We start from the raw sequence: 23,089 nt of genomic DNA, 5'->3' as shown, positions 1-23,089 counted from the left end.
TGCAGAAAATCTTGGACGTTTGTTGCACTGGCATCAACTCAACTTTGAAGTCTTCTTCACACTTCAAAGACGCAATACATTTTGAAGTCAATCTTGCATAAGACATTCATCTATACGTACCATACCATGGCCCCATATGAGAGCGACTCCTCTGGGGGTGAAGACAATGACTACACCGAAACCAACGTCCTCCTCGGATACGCATCGAAAGACCCTTCAGACGACACAATCAGCCATCTTGGAGGCAGACCAGTATGTTCATGCTCATGCTCATGCTCGTGTTGAGCCTAGTTTACTATTTCATTTAAACCCTTGAGTCCCAAGTCCCAAGTACGAAGCCAGAGAACTTTCACTGACCACGCGATCTTAGGAATGGCTTGACCCCTCTACCCCGCCATCTGCGGCCCTTGCAAAATGCAAAGTATGCAACGACATCATGGCCCTACTACTTCAATTAAACGGAGATCTACCAGAACATTTCTCGGGGCATGAGAGACGGCTCTATGTATTGACATGCCGGAGGAAAACGTGCAGGCGCAAGGAGGGTAGTATAAGAGTACTGCGGGGAACAAAGATATCTAAAATAGTATCGAAGGAAAAATCTGCCCCAAAAGTAGTATCACCAGCAACGAAGCCTGTTGGAAATACCGGTATTGGAGAGACACTCTTTGGAGCAAAGCCGTCAGCCAATTCAGCATCCGCGAACCCCTTCTCAATCGGCACGTCGAGCCCTTCGAATCCATTTTCCACATCCTCTCACCCACCACAAAACCCTTTTGCAACGACTCCCCTTCCGCCAACTTCCGAATTGGTAGCAGAGCCACCGCAAGAGTCGTCAGGAGATATCAATGCCGACCTCCCAAAAAGCTTTGCCGCGGCACTCTCCTTTAATCCTTCCAAATCCAGCACCTTTGGCCCCCCACCAATCCCGGAACCATGGCCCTCAGAATCGTCTCAGCTACCTGCATATCCTCTTTACTACCTAGTCGATGCCGACTACGAGATCCTGGACAAGGCCGAAGAGGCGCCCATCCCAACTCACACCATGGACTTGGATGACAGCAGTGGAGCAGATGGCGGCAAGGAGGATAAAGAAGTATTCGAGAGTGTTCTTGATAAGACGTTCCAAAAGTTTGCGGATCGATTAGCACAAAATCCCGAACAAGTCATACGGTACGAGTTTAAAGGGTCACCGTTATTGTCTTCAAAGACGGATACCGTTGGCAAGCTGCTTTCATCTTCTGCTGGGAATGAGAAGGTTCGTACAACCGGGGGAAGCGCAAGCGGGATCCCTAGATGTGGAAATTGTGGGATGGGGAGAGTGTTTGAGGTGCAGTTGACCCCACACGCTATCATGGAGCTAGAGAGGGACGAGGATGGTCTTGATGGCATGGAATGGGGCACGATCGTGGTGGGCGTTTGCGAGAATGACTGCGTGCCAAATAGTGTAGGGGCTGGGGAGGTAGGGTATCTAGAAGAGTGGGCAGGAGTGCAGTGGGAAGAGCTTGATACTAGGAGGTAGGACTTGACGTTAGCCCATCTTTTTCAATCAAGACTTCTGAAAGACTTCAATTGGTATAGGGAGCTCTAGTGATTTTAATATATTTCAGGCGTCTATGTTCACTTCCTTTTTTACTGCCTTCATTCCAATAGGTATAGGCTGAACGAACCCCCAAGGCCTTGTTCCATCGAATATGCCCTCTGAACTCCATGCCATAACGCCAAACCAGCCAGTTCCATGCAAATTTTGCTGAAGCATATGAAAATCATGCAGGTTGTTCATAAGCCCTCCTAATAACTCTCGAGAACTGCTCCATCTTGACGTTCTCCCTAACAATGGTACCTTTCGCCTCATTCTCTTTGTTCATTGGCACCTTGACGACAGTTCCTTCAATCCCCCATCCACAGACACCATTCACAAATTTGTTGAACGCCTCGCCTTGCATTCCGAGCCATGATTCCAGCACTGAGCGCTCAATTTCCCTTACAGACTGCGAGATTGTGAGTGCAATTCGAATGCGGATGAGTTCTTCGAAACCGGCCACATCCGCGATCAAATCGGCATAGAGGTCGTCACTATCGAGAGTGCTCCAGAAAGCGGCATAAGAAGCTTGTGCAAGCAGGTTGTTCAAAACGTTGAGCTTCTGCACGGCTTCGGAAAGGGGGGCATCACCGGCAGCTGGGAGAGCTGACGAGGCCGAGGCAGGAGTGAGAATGTGTGGTGGGAGGAGGTGGAGCGCGAGCGAGAAGTCGGGAGATGGGAAGACGGTCAGGGACTTGACGAGGATGTTGGTGATCGTTTCGTCTTTGGTAAGATGTGGGTTGAATTGATATCTAAGCAAACATGCACGTACGTTAGCCAAATCTCTTGGGATAGGAACGTATTCTCAGTTTGTGGAAGATAATTGTCTTTCAGATAGAGCTAATATTTAAACTTCAAAGGCTGGAGGGATTCATTCTCCATGCCCATTCAGGTAATAGGAAACGTTTGAAAAAAACGGTCATCACTTGACATGATTGCAAGACTCCGGATTGGTAAAATCACTCACAGCTTCAACAGTGCCAGATTGGCGTAGCAATCATATGTCCGCTCGTCACACTGGGCGGTAACGTATTCCTGGAAGATGTTTGTGGTCTCGGGGTTGTATCTGTTGAGACCGTTGAGAATGGCATCGATATGCTCGGGCCTTTCAGGCGCATAGTCAAAAGGTACGCCCATCTTTGGATGTTGTTGTGGTATTAGGTGGAATGGAAGGGATGCGATGGGATGCGATAGGATGCGCTCCAAAGCAGAAGCAGCAAGAAGTGAGAAAAGTTGGTGAGCATGGTGTCGGTTGTGGTGGGTTTAGCGAGTGGGATGACTAATCAAATAAATAGGATCTGGTGGATACCCGGCCCGGCCAGGTTCAGGTTCTCTCACTCATTATCCATTTTCAACCTCATCTCATTCTTTCAAATCTTCATAGCATTATTATAACCATTTATGATCTCGACAATGTCATATCTATATCCCCAAGCCTCTACAATACTCGCATTCACAAAGGCATTAAACACGTGCGCACTCACTTGGAACCATTTTCTCCGGTACCATAACCGCGTAAGGCGACTGCATAGCAACAGTACCTATCCCTAGCAGCCTTCGTGGTAAGCAAAGCGGCCATGATTCTATGCAAGTCACCAGGATACATCTGCGCTTCCATATACCCCTCTCGACCATCTGTTAAGCATCCATCGAAATAGGAGTACTTCGGAGCCATTCCATAATACCTTCCAGTAATCAATTTCCCAATCACAGCCATATCGTGCATGGACCGCAAACCATAGTTCTCTACAAGCAGCCAATTAGCCTTCCCATTGCTCGTGATGGCCGCCGGCAATATATCGAAGAACTCCCCTAGATTACCACCATCCGTTGACCCCGCGGAGTACCCTCCTTGAAGCGCAGGAGCAAGCCCAAGTAAATCCAACCCGACCGAGAATCCACCACCCCGGTGCCCTGAAAGCGTCTATTCCAGCCTGAAGTCGGCAGCCAGATGGTATTCGTCACGGTATCGTTATCGCCGGGGTGTGTCAATACCACGGTTCTATTGCAGAAGCTCAAATCCGCAATTGGGTTGAGAAGGACGGGGGGTAAGGCAGTGATGGTGTAGTTGGAGACAATTGTGCCAGTGATGGAGAGGACGTCGGCGCCCAAAACGTCGATATCGGTGATAAGAGGAGCAGGGCATGCCAATATATTAGACAGATGACAAAAAGGCGAGGATGAGATGAGAGCTGACTTGACTAGGTTGGACATGCTGAAGAGGACTTGGAATGTGCGCGGAGTGTGCTGGGAATGGAATTGGAACTGGTGGCTGGTATCTGTATAGGCAAAGTATGCTTATACTTTTCATCAATGGTCCCTTTATTCCTAGTCTCTGGCCTCAATCTTGGAGAGGGTGGCATCGCGCAACAGAGGGCACGGGCCCAAACAAATTGCTAGGGCTTTTGTAAAACTACAAGGAATTTGGTATAGCACGGATTCTTGATTACATTGCCGGCCTTTGAAAATGTTGTACAGAATACCTAGGTAGATTATGTGAAAGCAAGGCCGCAAGGGGCAAAAGGGTGATTTGCCAGGCCGCTAAACCTCGGCTACTCTGTGATGCGATTGGCTAAGACCACTCCACTTACCCCCTTTTCTCGGCTAACAACAAGAATTACTCGCGCCATTAATTGTTCTCCGTTTCTCACTACACTTTCATTGTCCTGTCGCTTGGATAACCACTTCATTCAATGGCTTACAATGGTTTCTGAGTGGGCTCTGAGTATCCAAGCTCATCTGGGCCAATCGGGTCCAACAAGTACGCACAACGTAGCTATTTCAAGAGCAAGACAGGATGCGTGCAATGCAAGTGAGTCGACTGCTTACGGTGAAACTCACTCTTGCGGAAGCTATAGCACCTAGTTGAAATATGCTCCTATCAAAATTACACCCCTTATCACCCCTCCCAAAGCACCCCTGATTCATACCAACAGGAGTGATACTGACTCGATGGTTTTTACATTAGACAGAGGAAAATCAAGGTATGACATCGACATCCCCTTGTTTTCATGGATCTACATTCAACAAGGGGATGTATGGTATTGCCGTGTGGTAGTCTTTCACCCCGTTTATCAGCTGGTTCCATACCCCCCAACCTCCCGGTACAATCAATCTATTAGTCCTATAGAGGAACTATATCGTACTGTTCTCTTTCTACTAGTCGTCATTTCACTCCAATCCTCACCGCACTGTGCGGATGCGCCAAGCTACCGCACAGGTGACACCTCGCCGCTCCGCTCACCCTCGCTTCACCTCAACCGCCAGAACTTCACCCATCCTCACCGGCCTCCATTGTACGCTCCCTGCAACACCGTAGGATTAGGGGCCCAGGGCTATCTATAAGAGGAATCTTATTTTTCCCCTTATGGTTTTTAGCTTCTTATAAGTATAGCACTTTGTTTATAACTCCCTGGCTTAGCACGTCCTTATACCCTTCGGGAGGTCCCACAGAACGAAAATGATAATTATCATCATTATTATTATATATAAGAGGAGAGATTCCGGCACGTAGATGCTCTTCACGCACTTCTTATTAGTTATACTTGAACCATAGCTTTGAGTTATTCGAGGTTTGGCCTCTTACACACAGAAGCATTTGAATATTCGCAAACTTTTAAGTGATATAAAGTGTATAGTATTCCTGATAACTAAGAGGCTGTACGAGGATCTGAATAATCTGCTGAGAGCATTCGAATATCAATACGTACGTGCCAAACTACTAGTCCAATCGGGAAGCACGTGAACAGACGTCGTAGGCTAATCCCATGACACTGATATGTCTTCGACATAAATGAAGCAATCTCTCGCAAGACGTCTGCATCAGATGTATACGTATCATCGAAGCCGGGTGTGTTAATGAGATGGATGTCTCTATAGTCTGTTATATATACCGATTATATTTTAAACATCTTTAATAACATTATTTAAACTTAGCAGCACATTTCCCTCGTGGTGATATATTCTAGCACTTGCTATTTATACTTAATTACGTTGCCTTATCGTTACAGATGTCGTAAGTATACTAGAACCCAAGTCCATCTCCCCAATGGTTAGACCCAGACCCCCTGGAGTAAAGACGCGCTTGAATATTTGTTCTAGGCAGCCGAGGTATCGAACCGCCTTATCCTCCGGGAAAAAGCTGGGGTCAATCGCCATGATAAGATCTACCCCAGCATTACCAGACCGGAGGCAAAAGTTCATGAACATGGCGTCCACGAACCGCTGGACCGGTTCAACGCGGCTTCTGAACATTCCGAGGTGTTTCGTTGCTGCTTCCTCGTAATCATCGGCAGGATGGACGACGACGGTGGGGGCAGATGCGAGCAACCGATGCATCTTATCGCCGAGTCGGACCAAGTGCTGTATACTCGTAGCTTCGTCTATTCGCTTCTGCATTAATTCCACGTTCTTCCGGAAAGTCGAGTCACGGTCGATCCTGTTGGCCAAGGGGGCTGTAGTGCTTACAGGCCCCATGAGCTTGTCTATTCCCGTGAACGCGGCATCTCTACCACCCAAGAGAACATTGAACAGGAAATGGTCATATTCTTCGACGTGTGCTGCAGCTATTGCCCAAGCTGTGAGCAGTACGGTTGAGTAGGATAGTTCGGATGGGAGAGTTCCCGGCCAGTCGACAGCGAGGGACAAAACCCGAGTGCTACCTGGGACCTTTGTGCCGTCCAAGGTGAAGTAACTCCAGAATTTTGTCGTCTCCAGTTCCCTGACAAGCGCGGAACCAGCTTCGTCCTTTTCCAATTCGTAGACGTACTCGATGAACCTGTTGTACTGCGGTCGTTCCGGAGGCTTATCATTGTGGTTATACACGTAGTCGATCTCTTCCAACAGCAACTTTCGACTCCAGCCATCAAACACAACGTGGGCGCTTGACCAGACCAGCCATTGATCCTGAGTATCTTTGCCATGCACAATGCTGAATCGTGATAGCTGTTGTCCGAGACCCCACGATACCCTTCGATCCTCGGAAACGAGCGACGATAGGGCCTCAACGTGGCGACAAGCAAAGTCTTCTTTCAGTACCACCTGGACTAATTGTGATGATACTGAGATGATTCGAGTCCGCAGAAGTGCGTTTGCCTTGATAACACGCCGCAAAGCAGTCTCAAGTCTGACCAGGTCAATGTTGACCGGTAGTTGCATTATGTGCCGGTGAGTAGTACCTCCTGGCGAGATCATCTCTCCTTCCATGTAGCGTTGCTGCTGTCTTGTGGTGGGATATGCATCTTCGACGTCTTGTTCCTCGATATCGTGAGCCTCAAGGCTCTTCCTCAGTTGGTAGACACTGCGATCAATTTTGCCCAGTAAGCCGAAACTGGGTGGCCCTGATGTTTTGAACTCCTTCAGGGGTACCACCTGAGCAGCCATTGACGATAAGACTGGATTTTTGAATATCATTTGTGCCGTGAGATTGTGACCGAGGGTCCGGGCCGCAGACGCCAGCTTGATTGCCGCCAACGAATTGCCACCAAGCTCGAAGAAGTGGGAATTGGCCCCGAACTGCTCACCGTTCAATCCAAGAAGCTTTTGCCACAAATTATGCAACACATTTTCTGTTTCCGAAGCAGGTGGCCGGACTGAGCTTTGTCCAGAAAGAATCAGGTGAGGCCCAAGGCGCTGTCGCGCAGTGAAAGCTTTAAGCGCACGGCGGTCCGTCTTGCCATTCGCTGTAAGAGGGATACTCGTCACTGCCAAGAATACGGAGGGTATCATATATTTCGGCAGAGTGGTGCTGATTTGGCGAATCATGTGTTCCTTCATACCCGCTAGGTGCTGCTGTCGTACGCGGTCGATTTCAATTTCACCTCCCTGATACTCTCTTTTCTCCGCCAGGTAAGCGACGAGAATGTCGGAATCCTGACCCTCAAATCTTGCGATATCGACAATCACTTGAAGTTGCGCATCGTAGAGGGATTCCTGGATACGTTGCCGCACCTCCTCACCCTCAAGCCGCTGGCCATGTAGCTTCAATTGCATATCCCCACGCCCAATGTACACGATGCTGCCATCTTCAATGTACTTGACAAGATCGCCCGTCTTGTATATCCGCGTTGTTTGGCCGTCCCGGAAGTCTTGCAACCACGGTGGACTGAGAATGAACTTGTCTTCATTAGCTTTGGGGCGGTTCAGATAACCGGTTGCTAGATGTGGACTCTCGATGACAAGTTCCCCCACTGCCCCAAGAGGAGTGAGACGATTATGATTCTCGGGCCTCACAACCCATAGGCTGGTTCCAGCACTGTAGCCAATATTCTTAGGGTCGTTACGTGACAAGTTGCAGTTGATAGCGCACTTGACGGAACACTCGCTCGGCCCGTATCCATTCATGAGTTGTACGATGCCATCCCATTTGTCCACTAGAGGCTGGTCCGGAGCCTCTCCTGAGAGCAGCAGTATCTTGAGATCCGGCAATTCGTCCTGCTTCAGTGTATAGGCCACGGATGGGGTGATGTTGGCAAAGTTGACTCGTGCGGTTTTCATAAAAGCACTGATGTCACCCGTGATATCCTCGTCTGATGCTACACAGATACAGCCTCCGAACATGAGGGTGGTCAATATATCCTCGATGCTCGGGTCGAAGGCGTATGGTGCGAATTGCAACACGCGAGATTCAGGCCCACGTTGGAGCAAAGGCGCACGAGCCATTGCGCCAGTGGCAAAGCTCTTGTGTCGTACTCCAAAGATTTTGGGGTTCCCTGTAGTTCCTGATGTTGAAAGAATGTAAAGCAGGCTGTCCGGAGTTACAGCCTTGACATGGACCTGAGCAGCAGGTGTGAAAAGGTAAGCTGTGTCGCCAGAAACAGCAATAGTCCGCCATGGTGGATTGTGAAAGGCTCTCTGTTGCAGTGAAGAGCAGAGGACGATTTTGATACCGGCATCACTGGCAATACCTTCCAGACGTGCTAGCGGATACGTCGGTGACAGTGGCGCGAAGGATGCGCCTGCTTTGATGACGGCCAAGATACTCACTATCGCCCACTGTGACTTCTCGAAAAGAACACCCACAGTGTTGCCTGGTTTCACACCGGATCGGATCATCTCTCCCGCTACGCCATCAGAAAGCCTATCTAAGGTTGCGTAATCCATCATGCCATCTCTAGAATAGATTGCCGGCGAAGCTCGGGAGTGCTTTGCTCGCTCTCGGATCAACTCATGAACGCAAATCTCGTAAGCTTTGTGATGCCTAAAGTTCCACCCAAACATGGCCGACTTGTCAGCTTTGCTTGTGAGGTCCAGCTCGCCAATTTTAGTGTCTCTAGGCACTGTATTAAGTTCTTGGAATATCTGCTCAAATTGTTCCAGAATTCTTTGGACCTGCGGCGGCGAAATTACATCGCTGTCGAATGTGGCAACTATCTCGATCTGAGACTTTCTGGGCATAAGTGTAAGTACCAAAGGGTATTCGTGTAGGGATCTCTCGACTTCATTGAGCCTGATATCTTGGTCCTCTGAGCCATCCGCGACTTGGACAATCAAGAGGGTACGGAACGAGGCGGCATTCTGGACATCTTGATTTATGCCTAGGATTTGAGAGAAGCCAAACTGTTCATAAGATATCATGGTTGAAAGCTGTTCTTGGAGATCTTCTAAGAAGCCGAGAACGGTTTGATTGAGGTCAATTCTCACCCTAATTGGCAAAGTTGTGATGGTGGGCCCAACAACATCCTGCAGTTTAGGGGGCAGGGAATTGCGTCCGTGAAGGGAGTTTCCGAATGTCACGTCATCTGAACCCTCGTATTCTGAAAGGAGTAGAGCCCATGATGCTCTGGCCAGGATCGTCATAGTTGTGGTGGCTACTATTGGAGCCGCCATGGTGTGCTGCAAGCAACATCTGTCTGCTGCCAGGTGCCCGGCCTTTGGGAAATTTGGAAATGACGGTGTTGGAGCATTCTTGAGCTGTTCTCTCCAGAAGGAACTACATTCATCTCGGTTCAAACCCTCGCAAAACTGCACAAATTCTTGGAAGCTCCCTGTTGCCTTCACGTTCTCTGTGTAGGAATAATAATTATGGCGAATATGATCGACCACGGAACCCAAGCTCCAACCGTCAAATACTGCGTGATGAAGCGTCCAAACAAAATGAGACTGACCGGATGACGGGTCCTGGACGTGGTAATGCCTATTGAGAGGCTGACCAGGCTGAAAAGAGACAGCTTTGTCTGCAGCCAGAAATGATGTAAGATCTTGCCTGACCTCAATCCACTCCGCTTGATGGCGTAGAATCACCTGCACGAGGCTGGTAGAAGATGGCACGATTGCTGTCCTCAGGATTGGGAAGGTAGCAATCGCACTCTCCCATGCGGCTTTGAACTTTTGGACATCCACAGCAGCCGAGAAATTGAATACAAACTGGCTCGAATACAAGGACGGCAGCGCCAGCGAAAGCGAAAACAACCCTGCTTGGAGAGCCGTGCAAGGGAAAATACCCACGACCTCCTCATGATTAATGCCGTATTCATCTAACAGGGACTGGAACTCAGATAGATCGTCTTGTGTAGGCATGAACGAGGCGGGGATGACGCCTAGGTAGGATTCATCATCCGCAGCAGGAGGAGGCACTTCCTGCATCGCCGCGGCCATTCCAGATATTGTAGGATTCCTAAACACCCTTTCCATGGTCAAATGATAACCTTCCTTGTTGGCCAATGTTACCAGTTTCATAGACCGCAGTGAGTCCCCGCCAAGTCGGAAAAAGTGCGCGTCTGGCGTGAGACTCTGAGTAGCAAATTGAAGAATCTGTCTCCAGATCCTGGCCAGTACCAATTCGATAGGCGACAGGCTATCCTCGTCCACATCACCTATTCGCAGATTGGAATAATAGTCCTTCCCAAGGCGTAGGAGCATGCGGCGGTCAAGTTTACCTGAGGGAGTCAGGGGGAGTTCCTTCAGGGGTATCCATACAACGGGCCACATGTAGGAGGGAAGCTCTTCTGAGATGCGTGCACGAAGTCCTTCGACCTCTAGCGCCATCTTTTCGGCCATGTCTGCTGTGTCACCATTAGGATCTCGTTCGGGTGGGCCCTGGACAGTGGGGACATGAAGAAAAGCTACCAGGTTGTTATTGCCGTGTATATCAAGCACTTCAAGGACTATATGCGCCCCAGGGAGTCGAGTGTGCCGTTGAAGCCGGGTCTCGATGTCTTCCAGCTCTATCCGTTGGCCATGAAGTTTGATTTGGCGGTCACGTCGACCTACGAAAATAATTTCACCATCGGCGGTGAGTTGAGCCATGTCACCAGTTCGATAGCATCGCCCCATTGAGGTCAAACTCGAATCCCAGTCCTTTGCCCACGGTGGGGCATCAAGGAACAACTCTTTACTGTCCGATTGATTGTTGATGTAATTCCGTGCAACTCCCGGGCCTTCCACTACTAGTTCCCCTATAGCTCCTATAGGAGCAAGCTTATTCGGGTTATCCAGGAGCGTAATCCAAATACGGCAGTTCACAGGAAGCCCGATTCTTATAGCATCATCGACCGCAGGGAGGGCTTTCTTGGCCACGCATGCCACTGTGATTTCCGCAGGCCCGTAGGCAACAATTAACTCAACTGTACGCCCCCACAACCCCACGATATCTTGCGTTACCCGCTCTCCGCCAGAAAGCAGTGTTGTCAGGCACGGGACGTCTGACGGTGACAGTAATCGCACAACAGTAGGTGTGAGCAAAGCCGTGTTAGCATCGAGGGCGCATATTGACTCTGCTAGGTTATTCAGACGATCTGCATCAGAAGGAATGCAGACGCAGCCGCCGCTGAGCAACGTCATGAGCATCTCTCCGTACGCGGCATCGAATGCGTAAGACGAAAATTGGAACCATCGAGTTCGACTACTTATTCCGGAGAGCTTGGCCAAAGCCAACAGACTGGAACAAATTGACTGGTGTTCGATTTGAATCCCTTTTGGCGTGCCCGTAGATCCCGAAGTAAAGACGACAACTGCAACAATGGAGGGACTGACTTCATTCTGATGACGCTCGTTTCCTGCACGAGGCTGCAATGATAAATCGGATACCTCAATAACTCGGGGTGCCAGATTAGTTGCTCTGTCTTTTTGAGCAGATGAGCTAAGTACAACGGCGGCCTTGACTTCGTTCGATAGTGTCTGTAGTCGACTGGTGGGGTGTGAGACATCCATGAGCAGGAAGGAACACCCACTCTTCAGGACGCCTAGCATCGCCACGACGGTCCAGAGCGTTTTTTCGAAACAAAGAGGGATGCAATCCCCCGAACGGACTCCCGCCTCAAGCAATAGTAAGGATAGATGCGAGGACAGGGAGTCAAGCTCCACGTATGTAAGCCTGCCATCCCAAGAATCCACAGCCTGTGACCCTGGGCTCTCAAGCACTCTCTGTCCGAATACTTCGTGGACTGTAGATACTACAGTCGAAGGTGGGTGCTGATTCCATCGCTGCAGGTCTCGCTGGTCCAGATCACAGATCAAGTCTATGTCCCGCAGTGCCTGCCCGTCAGTCGTCGCAGCCAGCAATTGTCTGGTAAGGTGAATCAGTTGACAAAGAAACCTTGTATTAGCGGGAGAGCTCTCTCCGCTGATCTCCAGTTCCAGCGAACGCGATGCTTGTGATTCTCTCACCGTGCAGCGGATCTCACGTGGGATAGCAGAACTTTGTGAATCGGAAGCCTTCTCAATGGAAGTTCCCCAGTTCTTGGAGCTGTCTGTACGCAAACAGAAGGTTTGCAATGCGATCAGACATGCGGTTTTGTGCTGATAGCCTTTCTCGATGCTCCCGAGAAAGTCGTGCGCACTGCAGTCTGGATCAACTGCAATGCTGGCATCCCACAGTTTCCCAGGCGTACTGGTACATGTGTGAAATAAGGATGTTGGTGTCCGTAGGTAGACAGAGAGAAGGAACCCCAAACTGCCAGAGATTGCCACCACTGGGGCCCATTCATCGGTCTCAAACTGAATCTCCTCTCGGACTTTGGTTTCCATGTTGGACACAATCTCCCTGATCTCGACTGGTCCTGTGACTTTGGTGAACGGCTCTGGATGTAAACAACTATGAAAACTGTAGAAGTACGTAGGTAGATTTTCTAAGTAGCAAACAGATTGGAAGTAATATATGTCTAGGACTCTTAGTATTATACTCAAGGTCTGGGCCGGAACAAAAAACAAAAAAAAAGAAACGAAAAAAGGCCGTCAACGTGCGAAGAGACGAACACACGCCTTGGTGGCACAGTCTCATCCTCCATGTCCCCGGAACCTCTTTCGCCTCAACATGACGATACTATGTCATCCGTAGAGGAGCATAAGGTATTAGAGTGAGAGGCCAGTAGTCAAGTTCGCTGGCAAGGGTTTGCCGAGCTTACCTTGTCCGAGCGAGCCGCCCCGTTGCCGCGCGCCAGCCGACCAAAGAGCGGGCTGAAGAACACTACACTGCAGCTGCTATCTTGTTCCCTGCTCAATGCTCATGGATGCTCCTCGATTACTCCGTAAATACGCACCTACCCTAGGTAAGGTAAGTACGGCATGTAAAGACCTAATATTCGGCTAGAACATACCCCGGTTACCTTATCTTTGAAAGATTCCGCGAGAAAGACTGGCCTTCACTCTGACCAAAGACGCATGCACCCACGATGTTGACCAATGTACTTGTCGAACCAGTTAATAGTCCTGATGACTTCCCTCAGATTTACCACTGCTTCAGCGAAGCTTTTGGTCGCCAAAGACAAAGCTCGCTTTGGATAACCATGAATCCGAACTGGAACTCCACGGAAGGCCAGAGAGAAGGCGCCTTGAGACTCCTTGAGCGCTGGCAATCCATAACCAAGAATAAAGATGGTCATGCTAATACCGTCATCTTGAAAGCGACACTGCGGGATCCAGAAGACGGTTTCAAGCTCAAAATCGTCGGCGCGGCCATCTGGGCTCAATTTTCCTTCGTAGACGGGTACGGCAACCCGCCGACGGTCATCCATCCTAACATCGCGGCTTTGACCCCAACCGAGAGGTGTTTCGCGAGCCAGGTGTACCGCTCGTTGTGGGGACGCCGTGTTTCCCTCGCTCAGGAAAAAGCGGAATCGGACTCCCCAGCTATATTTACACTTGATATTTGTGCTGTCGACCCAGCTTTTCAGCGAAGAGGTGTTGGGGGAAAGCTGGTGGCATGGGGCCTCGAGGAGGCAAAGCGGAGGGGTGATCTAGAGTGCACGACTGAGGCGTCACTTATGGGGCAGGTTATGTACAAGAGGCTTGGGTTTGGAGCGGAGGGTGCGGGAGAGAATATTGCATGTGAGGTGGATGAAGAATTCAGGGATCGCAACAAGCCAGAGACTTTGTTTATGCGTACTTGGGTTGGCCAGAAAAATCCTCATTGATAGTGTTGAGCTGCATGAGGACCGAGGTGGGCATGCATCGCTACTAGATGAAATGTTGATGAATTGAACCAGGCAGACAAACTACTGAAGCACTGCCCAGAGCAGACGGACATGACAAATGATGAGGACTAGTTCAAGATGCTTCAAGCGCTATGATGAGTCAGACACGACCTGTAATGCTATTCAATGGTGCTGATGCAACACCGTGCTGGATTGATCCTCAATCGACCTCTAGGAGCGCATTCTAGGTTGTTGGGAGACATGCACGAATCAGCTCACGGGCATTACAGCTTGGAACGAGTTTGGGTCGAGCAGAAGAACACTGATCTAGCACAACCTCTATACTCTATAAGCAGGGCTTGTTCATCTACGTTCACAACACAACGGCCGTTCCTAAACAAGTAGGGGGCTTATTGTAACGTGGGCTCTCGGGTGGTTCTCCGTCTGAGTACAAATTGGGTTGGTTGAGTAGGCAGGGACGCAGTCACTGATCAAGGAAGGTTGTTGACTTGTATGTTACTACGTATGTATGAAGATACTGTGTTTGAGTTTAGCACGAAGCTGCTATCTAATGAAATACCGACTACGTTATATACAAGCTTCCTGCTTACGCCAAGACCTGTATCCTTTGTATCCTCAGTATTCTCATGAAGGAGACCAAGTGTTGATGAGTTTAGACTCTCGGTAGGACTCTTGGCTTATTCCGATTAATAACTTGTTATCAAGAGGTTTAGAGGGCGTACGGTAAGGAATATGTTTTTTGGGCAGGTCTCGCTTAACAAATCTTGGCACTTTTTTTTTTTAGTATCTCGAGAGTATGTATATAGGGGTAGGTAATTAGCGTATCGCGGGATAGTCTTAAAAGTGACATGTAATTTAGTCAGCAATTAGAAGTGGGTCTGTCAGTTACGTACAGTAACCTTACCCAGGCCAGGTATATATTCAAAATAAATCTATAGGCTCACAATCATGCACGCACGGATTCTCCATGGATGCTGAATCGGGTTAAGCAAAGGCGGCAACGCTACTGTAACTAAGCTGCACAGTTCCTGGGTGTGGCGGCAAGACTAAGCTCCCTGGACGCAACTGCAAGTAAGGTACCAGGCAACGGGCAAGACTCCGTACCTAGCTTTGATAAGGCACCTTCTTTTTCCGGTTTGCTTGCACCATGTCACGTGTGTCGCACGTCTCATTTTCCAAGAAAGATCCTCACAACCTCAGTCAATATTATCGCGTGATGCAAGGGTCTGATGAGTTCCAACAAGGTTGGAGGAAGATGGATCTGGCTGATGGGTAGAATGGCCGAATCAGCTTTTATTTCCGGTGTCTTGACGATTGTCGCATGTAACGCCTGTCGTCGCTCAGCTACCTTGGCTGCTTGGTATTGCTGTTTATTATAAGAGCTAATGCAGCATGAGAAGTCCCAAGTTGCTTGCTATACTCGTAGGGCCGCTGACTAGCCTCCAAGAAGGATATTCTGGTCCTCTACGGTGTAGAAATAAACCACCCGAAGAGCGCGTGTCCACACCTGCTACAGTAAGGCTGGAACTTGGTTCACAAAAGGACTGCTTCTTCTTCTCCAACTCGCTGCTCTTCCGTCTTTGCAACATTGCTGTGCCATTGTTCTCTCAGACCCTGTTTGAACGCTCTTTGACGACATACCGGCACCAGAAACTTCCCCCCCCGCCCTCGATATCATGTCTGAGAAGAAGGAGCCTGAGCCTGATTCTCCACCTGCAGAGTCGGTGGACTCGCGCGAGCCAGATCTACCAGCCGTCAGAGGCCAGGTACCGCACAAAGTATGGCTCGTCCAAGGCCTGTACTTCTTGGAGAGAGCAGCATACTACGGTCTTAGCCAGCTCCTCCGTGTGTGCCACCCTGTGTTTTGTGTGTGACGGCCCGCCTTTGACATCGTACTAACAGAACTCCCACAGAGAATTACCTCCAGCTCTCTCCGCATGACCCCATTCGCCCAGGAGCTCTTGGCCTGGGACAGTCACGAGCAGTGATGATTATATATATCTGGTACATATACAGCTACGCCACACCCCTGGTGGGGGCGCTGTTGGCCGACTGTTGGCTCGGCGTCGCAAAACGATCCAGATCGGATTCCTGTAGGTTTAATAGCGATCTGGCCCGATGCCTTAGACAGAAATTAATTCTTCAGAATCTACATTTTAGGGCTCAGTATCATCACTGCTACAGCTTTTACGCAGCGAATATACGGCACCGGCGGCCTCCCCGGATTCGTAGTTGGCTTGTTTCTCATCGGCGGTGGCACAGGAACCGTGAAGCCCAACATAACGGTTTTCTTAAGTACGTATTTGGGAAGAGATGGATGATTTGATCTTTAGGGTGCTGATTATCAACAGTTGACCAGTTCCCTGTGGAGGAATCCAAAATCGTGGTTTTGAAGAATGGGAAGTCAGCGATGGTGAGCCGTGAGCTCACGATTCGGTTTATATTTAACGTCAATTACTGGTATGTCTTTCTCTCGAGCTTGTCACTGGCGTGACATGCTGATAGATGTTCAAACAGGATGATAAATCTCGGAGGTTTATGTGGCATTATAACAACCAACGTAGAGAGGTATGCCTATGCCGGCTTCGGATTTGCCTTTCTTATTTGCCTTTGCCTGGCTGCCACATCTGGAGCGATCTTCCTAGCTGGATATACGAAATTCGGTGAGTAATCCGTTGCCCGTTGTGCGTCCGCCGCTTACCAATTCTTAGAATCGCTACCACCCTCGGGAAACGCCATCGCGAATCTATTCGGCGCATTGCGTCGCCGCCGGAACCCATCTCCTCCCGAGCTAGATCGGACAGAAGTTGCAGCACCATCCTCTGTTCAAGAAGACGGTCCCGCAACTCCAAGTCCAGATGCGGTCATCATAGCTGAGGCAAAGTCCGCCCTTCGAGCTTGTTTAGTCTTGTAAGATATCCCTCAACTTCAAAACAGCATTGTGGAACAACTACTTACGCCAAGCAGCCTTCCTTTCCCGGCGCTGATGCTCTCCGTCAACCTCATGGGCACTACTCTCATAGCGCAAGCAGGTACCATGCAGAACCACGGCCTCCCAAACGACATCATGTATAATCTGAATCCGATCTCCGTCATTTTCTTCTTGCCCTTTTTCCAAAGCTGGATTTATCCCACGTTGGCCAAATGGAAAATCAACTTCTCCCCCGAGCACCGCATCGGCGTAGGCGTATTCTGTGCCGCGCTTGCGATTGCATACAGCACAGGGATTCAACACCTCATATACATAACTGGTCCATGTTTCAACCATCCGCTGAAGTGCCTTCCCGGGAACATACCCAACGATATCTCCATTGGACTTCAAACCCCGACTTACGTATTTCTCGGGTGGGCAGAGATCCTTGCCATCGTGTCTGGTACCGAACTTGCTTATTCGCGAGCCCCGGCAAGTATGAAGTCGATCGTTCAGGCTCTTTTCGCCTTTTTCAGTGCCTTAGGTTCGCTGATCGGGGTCGGTGTGTCATTTGCCGCCCATGATCCCAACATGGTCATTGTATATGGATCGATCACCGGGTTGCTACTCTTTGTAACCTTTGCGTTCGAATTTGCCTATTTTATCAGAGGCAGAGGCAAAGCCTCTAACTGAAGGGGGGGTTCGATGTACCAAGAGAGTGTCAGCAAATAATTACGGCATCATTCCAAAATATTAAGAATTATGATCGCGATCTCAGTCCACATTAAGCAAGGAAGGGTGGAAGGCTTTATATAATAATAGTCAAAGGTTGTGGTAGTGAATCTCGGTCTTCCTGATGGAAAAAAAAAGACAAAGAAACGCCTAGTTGATATCCTGTTGTTCGAGTAAACACGCATTTCGTTTTTGCGTCTCATATCCTGCCTATTGCGCGCTGCCCATAACCGCCAGTCTCCTGGCTTCTCCTTACTCGCCTATTATATTCTGTTTCTACGGCCTTGTGAAACTTGGTGCTGCAGAGGCCTCTTGGATTTCTGAATTATGGTAGGACTAGCCGCCTGACAAGATCTTAACCGATTTCGCAGATCTGTATCTGATGTAGCTTCGTTCAACTATTGTTCACATCCCATGTCATCCATTAGGCTTGTTAAGGTGCTAAGTGTCAAAGCTACCTAGGTATCTAGTAATTCTTATTTTCGCGGAAACTAAGAAGACTCTGAAAGGTTATCTAGGACCCAATTCACTCCATCAACGACGATTTCCGGCTGAGTGATTTGCACGAAGTGTCCACTCTCAGTGGCGAAGACAAGCTCGCTCCTTGTGGAGAGTTTCAAGAATTCCTTCATGAGATCCTTATTCTTTGCATCGATCGTCTTGATCAACTCTCTCACATAGCTCTTCTGCTCCTCAGTCCCGTTCCCTTTAGCAACGCCCGCCTTGTACAATCCACTCCAATCCCTGCTTCGTGTACCCCCAATTACATAAACCGGCTTGTTTCCAACGAGTGGCTGCTTCTTACTCAGCTCCTTCTTCCGCAGCGTCTCAAAACTTGGTATGTAGTTCTCAACGTCCTCCTTGTGCACAATCAGCTTGTGCTTCTCAGTTGTTTTCACTGCCTTGAACGCGTCCCACTCCTCTTGCGTGAATTTGTGTTCTGCCTCCAAGCCCCAGGCAGAGTATGGGTCAACATTCGCGGCAACAGCCCAGAGAATTGGATCATTCGGGTCCATCACCAGTGGTGCTGTCTCATGGTTGGCGTCCACGAACACCAGACCAGCGATTTGGTTAGTTCCCTTTAAGGCGATGTACTCGTACATGATTACACCAGCCCAGGAGTGCCCTACGAGGATCAAAGGGTTCAGGATGGGTGCCTTGTCGATGAGAAGAGAGAGCTCCAGGGCAACGTTCTCAGCCGAGGGAGCGAGCGGCGAGGGCTCTGAATTGCGATAGCCTGAACGGTCGTACGTGTAGCTTCGCAACGACGTACCTAGCAGCCGCACCACGGCTTGCCAGTTGAGGGCATCGCTTGCCACACCCGAGATAAATACCACGACGGGTTCGTTAGAGCTGCTGGAATCTGGGCCATTAGTGTAGAGAGCCAGAGAGTGCGTGCCGATGTTGACGAGACGGCCGTTTGAAGGGAGTGTTGAGGAGGCCATTGCGAGGTGATGGGTTTGTTAATTCTTTGCGGTTTGTATTTTTTCTGATAGGTGAGATGCAAGATTTAAGACCTTTTACCAGCCTAACACTTATAGCAAATTCTGATATGAAGTGGCAGAGCTAATAGAGGGGCAGATTGAGGGAGGAGGAGGGGTAAAAAGTCTCGGAGAGGAAAGAGCCTAATAGAGTAATTGGTGGCCTCCCCCTGCCTTCTAGAACCTCCTGCCTCCAGGCACTATGACAGCTCTCGCATTCGTTCATGTATGGGGAAGTAATCCTATTGGTCAAGCGCAGGAGGAAGGGGCGCGGGATCAACATGCATCGTACTTCGTAACTTCATACTCTATGACTTGCCCGGCTCTCCAGAGCCTGCCCCACATGCACGAAGTAGTTCGTGCTCTCCGACACTTGGAAATGGTGGGCTAGCCGAGAACTAAAATATCACGTTTCGTGCTTTGGAAGAGACGGACCAAACGCTGCAGCCGGTACTGGGGTAGTCGGTATTCGCTGTTGTCGGCATATAGAGGACGGCTTTAAATGCTCTTATTGGTTTAGTGATAACGTTATATGTATAGGAAATGAGGAGTTATGCGGTCGGTTACGTATATTTGCGGGAGGCGCAGCCCTGACCGCCTAATAAATACGAAAGATCCCAGTTGTATTGCTCCGACCCCTAATCATAATCACCAAAATATCCCAATAGCCAACAAAGGAGACAATAGGGCCTGTGGAAAAGGTGAGAACAGATTGCGTATCACTAGGATTACCTGAAAAGGGATCACTTAGATCACTTCCATGGTTAGAATTTAAGGCTTAAAATATGCTAAATATGCAGATAAAATAATATCATACGATAAAGCTAATAAATGCGAAAGATCCAAGTTGTATTGCTCCAATCCCTAGCACTTAATTATTATAATCACTAGAATATCCTAATAGCTAATAAACTCTAATAATATGTCTAATGATAAATAGTTGTCTCCTTTCATTTTATAGTTAAAAGGAATTGATAATATACGTATAGCACTGCAAGCAACGTTTCTAATAGTTAGTCAACGGCTGCTTCGTCCCAGGTGTATCTATTGTGCCAAGAATTCTATAGCAGGGGGGTAAAGAATAGTGGTAAACGTACCAAAGCAAGACCCCCTTGCCCTGGTCTTCTTGACATAACAGATACGCCTGGTACGAAGTAACTTTTCGTTTAAACTTAAACTAAACTAATAAGACAAAGCCTGAACTACAGACCTTTAGGGGCTGATATCTAATAAAATCGGCACTAGCCAGTTTAGGCACTTGACCAACTAGTTAAGGAAATATAACTGGTTGGTTCGTGGTTCTTAGGAATAGTGACAACTGCAGTTGAAGTTTATCTAGTTAATTAGTTTAGTTCAGAACTTGAACTAACCATTGGAAACGTTGACTGCAAGTGACTGTTCTTATGTTATCCCTAACAATACCTTAATTATATCTTACAATTACTCCAACCTGTACCCTCACCATACTATGATGATATGTCTCGCGACTTGGCCAGTAGAAGCACTCATGGCTGCTGGACCTGTCGGCTCCGGAAGAAGAAATGTGACGAGAGCCATCCTTCGTGTTTCCGATGCACTTCTCTCCATATAGCTTGTGATGGCTATGGGCCAAGGCCTTACTGGATGGATAGGGGAAATCTGCAGAGGGAACAGGCTCGCTACTTCACACGTATCATTGCCCAGGTCAAGTCAGTTATGTGAAAGAATGAATGGCCCGGCAGAGGGCAAAACGTAGATCATGAATCTGACACTGGGTATTAGAACCATCGCCGCATCAAACCATGCTCCAGTAAAACCAACGCAAGAAACCCTCCTACGAAGTAGACTTGCGCCTGAACCCGACAACCTTCAGCTTCTCGGCATAGACAGGGATCTTGACACCTCCAACGAGCCAATAAGTAGTGAAGCACTCAACAGCGTCGATTTCTCGACGGGAACCTTCTATGATCAGATAGTTCGCATGAACTTATATAATAAGTCCCCTTCGCCTGTTTCAAATGAGACACTTGCAACGAGTATATCGCTTGTCGCTGAAGACACTAATGTGCGCGCTTCCCTCGATGTCTCGAGATCAAATTCTTCACCCGAAGCAATAAGCATAGACGCTACGGAATTGTTGTGCGACCCGATGTTGAGTCAACATCGCACCTTGTCAGATTTATCTGGATACAGCCGTGATGCTGAGTGGTCGCTTTGCGAACAAAGTGATTCGCGTTCAGGTTCAGGCTCTAGTTCCACAGATCTTGCTTCCCCGCCGGGCGGACTGGGCAATCCAATTATGCATGGAGATGTGGAAGACATCTTATTCATGTACTACCTTGATCATGTATTCTACGTGCATTGTCCCTTTTACTTTCCTTCCAGTCGGCAAGGGCGGGGTTGGCTCCTGTCAATCTTGAAGAGGGCAAACTCAGCCTATCATGCAGCTCTTGCTTTGAGCGAATATCACCACTCGACTTCAACGCAGCATGGTAACAGCACTTACCATGTCAGAACAGGAGGTGGGCACCACGATTTGGCTCTCCAAGAATTGCAAACCAATCTTGCTCGATTCTCTACATGGGGTGCAAATATGGGTCTCGCCCACATCATCGAAGTCCTGACTACCATTCTTCACCTCTTGTTCTACGAAGTATGTTGTCTTGCCCCTCTCGAGTATCATTTCCAACGCTAACGGGTCATTTATAAAAACGAACAGTCATGCACTGGCGGCAGAAACAACTGGCAGATGCATCTTGCGGGAGCGAAAGCCCTGCTTCCATTGCTAGTGCAAGCGCAGATGGGGTCAGCTACAGCAAGAAAAGATCAAACAAAAGAACAGCAGGACAGGACAGTCTCGTATCCGGAAACTTCAACCAGCTTTTTACTCGGTATCTTCATTCATGTGCACATTATCACCTGCGCTTCAACTAGATCAAGCCAATTTTTGGTATCGGACCACAGGGCATTGCTCGAAAAAGGGCATACCAACCTGTCGGATTTGATAGGCTGCAGTAACTGGGCGATAATCTCAATCTTCGATATCTGTTCCCTAGACAAGTGGAAAAAAGAAGAGGAGGATGCTCATAGACTGAGCCTCATAGAGCTAGTGAAACGTGGTGGTCAGATCGAGGAGCGCCTACTGATACAACTGGCTAGTATCGAGAACAACAACAACCACCTTTCGAAAAGGGCTCCAGTGGACGCTAATATACGTTCAGACTTCATGAAAAATGAGATTACGAGGATATTTGCTCTCTCAGCTATAACCTACCTCCATGTTGTCATCTCCGGTCCTAACCCAAACATTCCAGATATCAAGAGAAGCGTATCGAAAACGATTGACGCTCTTGGATGTTTACCAGACCCAAAATTGTTACCACAAGTGGTCTGGCCTTACTGTATCTCTGGATGCTTGGCAGCCGATGAGCAACAACAAAAGGCTTTGCGAGAGCTTGTAACCTCACCACGCATAACACACGGGGCGTGTTTAGAGGCATTGAGCCTTATGGAAAGATGCTGGCGGCTGAGGATAGCAGAATCATCCAGTCAGGATTGGGCATCCATTATGAAAAGTGGTGGCCAGGATATCCTACTCATTTGAGTGAATTTCGCTCGTCTAGCTTGAAACTAAAAGTTTGAGTAGTAGTGGAGAACTTAGAAAAAAAATAGATTTCTGGTTTAGCCGAAAAGACGGTGAAAAACTAATTAGTAAGTGAAGAATCATTGGTCAAATCCATGGTTTACTTATAAAGTCCTATGAACTGATTGGTGAGCTGTTATATTAACCAATCAGCTAGTGTATTGGTCAATTCCTAGAATTGGTGAGTAAATCATAGCAGATCTGTATTAGTCACATTGAAGAGGTGAGGTACGTGAAAAGTCAAACCATTTATTCCGCAAAGACTAAGGCTTCAACTTCAAGCTAGAGGTGGTGCAGCACAAGCGGAAATTATTAATCGGCTTCGCCGGTTTCCTATTATTCCACCGTGACAAGACTAGCTACAGCCCCATGCTGTCCCGCCCGAGAATC

At 48.6% G+C, this 23,089-nt stretch overlaps 4 protein-coding genes across 4 annotated transcripts; 1 reads left to right on the top strand and 3 right to left on the bottom strand.

The window, feature by feature from the left end:
- Positions 1-126: 126 nt before the first annotated feature.
- LHYA1_G007863 (putative 20S rRNA accumulation protein) lies at positions 127-1,522 on the top strand (the record flags this gene model as incomplete). The annotated part of the gene is made up of 2 exons (XM_031152788.1): positions 127-252; positions 371-1,522. 2 exons carry the CDS (start codon positions 127-129, stop codon positions 1,520-1,522), a joined length of 1,278 nt encoding a protein of 425 aa, XP_031002089.1.
- A 244-nt stretch (positions 1,523-1,766) lies between these two features.
- LHYA1_G007862 (Eukaryotic translation initiation factor 3 subunit K) lies at positions 1,767-2,719 on the bottom strand (the record flags this gene model as incomplete). The annotated part of the gene is made up of 2 exons (XM_031152787.1): positions 1,767-2,334; positions 2,550-2,719. The coding sequence occupies 2 exons, from the start codon at positions 2,717-2,719 to the stop codon at positions 1,767-1,769; spliced, it is 738 nt and encodes a 245-aa protein (XP_031002090.1).
- Positions 2,720-5,566: 2,847 nt separating this feature from the next.
- Positions 5,567-12,547, bottom strand: dtxS1_1 (Nonribosomal peptide synthetase; the record flags this gene model as incomplete). The annotated part of the gene is made up of 2 exons (XM_031152786.1): positions 5,567-12,086; positions 12,117-12,547. 2 exons carry the CDS (start codon positions 12,545-12,547, stop codon positions 5,567-5,569), a joined length of 6,951 nt encoding a protein of 2,316 aa, XP_031002091.1.
- A 5,540-nt stretch (positions 12,548-18,087) lies between these two features.
- Positions 18,088-19,041, bottom strand: LHYA1_G007860 (uncharacterized protein; the record flags this gene model as incomplete). The annotated part of the gene is made up of 1 exon (XM_031152785.1): positions 18,088-19,041. The coding sequence occupies one exon, from the start codon at positions 19,039-19,041 to the stop codon at positions 18,088-18,090; it is 954 nt and encodes a 317-aa protein (XP_031002092.1).
- Positions 19,042-23,089: the final 4,048 nt, after the last annotated feature.

Source organism: Lachnellula hyalina, assembly GCF_007821495.1.
Source record: "Lachnellula hyalina strain CBS 185.66 chromosome Unknown contig00189, whole genome shotgun sequence".
Classification (NCBI taxonomy): Eukaryota; Fungi; Ascomycota; class Leotiomycetes; order Helotiales; family Lachnaceae; genus Lachnellula; species Lachnellula hyalina.
The sequence above is the reverse complement of the archived record's forward strand: the minus strand, read 5'-3'. Positions and strand labels throughout refer to the sequence as shown.